At 34.7% G+C, this 1,989-nt stretch overlaps 1 protein-coding gene across 1 annotated transcript; it reads right to left on the minus strand.

Moving 5' to 3' along the window:
* Positions 1 to 1,178: 1,178 nt before the first annotated feature.
* Positions 1,179 to 1,684, minus strand: LOC123274117. Its single transcript, XM_044741609.1, has 2 exons — positions 1,588 to 1,684; positions 1,179 to 1,530 (listed from the first exon to the last, which is right to left on the minus strand). The coding sequence occupies exons 1-2, from the start codon at positions 1,679 to 1,681 to the stop codon at positions 1,211 to 1,213; spliced, it is 414 nt and encodes a 137-aa protein (XP_044597544.1). The 5' UTR covers positions 1,682 to 1,684; the 3' UTR covers positions 1,179 to 1,210.
* Positions 1,685 to 1,989: the final 305 nt, after the last annotated feature.

Raw genomic sequence — 1,989 nt, forward strand, 5'->3', positions numbered from 1 at the left:
CAACATGAAATTTGACTTTGATTGCAAAGCATTAAATTTCGGTAGTTTAGGTCGTAATAAGACGGAAAAAAAATATATGGCATGAAAAACTTTGCTTTTGTGCTTAGAAGACTGATTGAACGAAATTTTTAAAAATCTCGGATTTTAATTTTTGATTGAAAATAAAACTATTGAAATAAAAATGTTTATCATTTTTATTAAGTTTTACTATCAAATTAGCTTACAGAAAAGTGGAAAATAGCTTAAAAGTGCACACTTTTACTTTTTCTTTTATGTTCATAGCTACTTTCTCTCAATAAACCCCAAATATAGTCGCCCATCATATTTTCATTGTATTGGCCTTGATAGCGTTGTTCAAAATTCATGATGTCCTGATGGAAACGTTCTCCTTGCTCTTCGGAATAGGCTCCCATATTGTTTTTAAATTTATCCAAATGAGCATGCAGCATATGTACTTTTAATGACATCCTTCAGCCCATGGCCTTAAAATTTGTAAGCATATCCTCAACCAACTTTTCGTAGTTTTCAGTTTTATTATTTCCTAAAAATCCAGAAACTACTGCTTTAAAACTGTTCCAACTTGCTTTTTGAGTACGATTCAGCAACGTTGGAAATTTTTCATCGGCGAAAATCTGTCTTATTTGCGGACCAACAAAAACCCCAGCTTTAACCTTTGCTTCCGATAACTTCGGAAAAAATTTTTTTAAGTATCCAAAAGCTTCTGAAGTTTCATCCAGTTTTTTAACAAATTGTTTCATCAACCCTAACTTAATGTGCAAAGGCGGCATTAACACTTTTTCCGCTTCAACAATCGGCTCAAATTTGACGTTCTGTTTTCCGACACACAATTCTGTTCTTACAGGCCATGACCGTTGAATATAGTGTTTAGAATCCGCTCTGCTATCCCACAAGCACAAATAACACGGATACTTTGTATATCCACCCTGTAGCCCTATTAAAAATCCCACCATTTTAAAATCTCCAATCAGCTCCCAGTTATACTCACGATACTTTACAGATTCAAGCAAAATTTTGACACTTTCATAATTTTCTTTAAGATGTACTGAGTGAGCAATTGGAAGAGACGGAAATTTATTTCCGTTGTGCAATAGAACTGCTTTTAAACTTTTTGTAGAGCTGTCAATGAATAAACGCCATTCGCTAGGGACACAGGTTATGCCAATTGCTTCAAACATACCTTTTAATGTCATTACAAAAACAAAAGTCCATCTTCCTTCGTGAAAAACGTTGCAAACATTTCATGCCTAGTCCGCTGATCCGTGATCTTAACATCATCAAGCAAATTCCACTGTTTTAACCGAGAGCCTAGAAGCTCTGCTTTATTTTTTGGCAAATTCAAATCTCTAATTAGATCGTTAAAATCTTCTGAAGTAATGAGATAGTGTTTTGGTTGTTCAGGTGTAGGCAAAAACTCCTTATCGGAATTACTTTTATAAGAACTAAAAGATGAGCTACTTTTCTGCGATAATTTTTTTGGTGGCTCAGGTACTGGTCGTGTCAGGTCGTGAGCAATTGGAGCAGAAGAAGATTCGAGGTCAGGATATTCAATAGGTTTTGCATTTTTACCTCTACGTCTTTTACTCGGATTCACCATACAAAAGTAGCAGTCAGTAATATGGTCTTTTGGTTCTCGCCAAATCCTTGGTATTGCAAATTTCATAGACCTTTTTCTCACCTCGATACCAACCTAAAAATATAAAATAAAAAATTAATATGTCTATTATTTTGGATTCATCGCTTAATTAAATAAAAATTCCTTACCTTCCAAACACCTTACAATAACTACAAGCAACATGTGGAGCCCATGGCTCATCTTGATTCCGTACAGGACAGTCAAAATATGCTTCATAGGCTTCACAGAGAACGTGAGATGTCTTTAGTTCATATTTCACGTCTCAAACTTTAATAAGTTGACCACATATAAAAACAAAATGCATCAGCATCGTATTTGCACTTTCGTGACGACAT

The sequence above is a fragment of the Cotesia glomerata genome, unplaced genomic scaffold (assembly GCF_020080835.1).
Source record: "Cotesia glomerata isolate CgM1 unplaced genomic scaffold, MPM_Cglom_v2.3 scaffold_224, whole genome shotgun sequence".
Taxonomy (NCBI): domain Eukaryota; kingdom Metazoa; phylum Arthropoda; class Insecta; order Hymenoptera; family Braconidae; genus Cotesia; species Cotesia glomerata.

What these genes read in the sequence shown, in the direction of transcription:
- LOC123274117 (XM_044741609.1), bottom strand. Translation starts at nt 1,681, where the DNA reads ATGAAATTTGCAATACCAAGGATTTGGCGAGAACCAAAAGACCATATT. An exon ending in TCCGAGTAAAAGACGTAGAG is followed by an intron (nt 1,531 to 1,587) that starts GTAAAAATGCAA and finishes CTGCTCCAATTG; the next exon opens with CTCACGACCTGACACGACCA.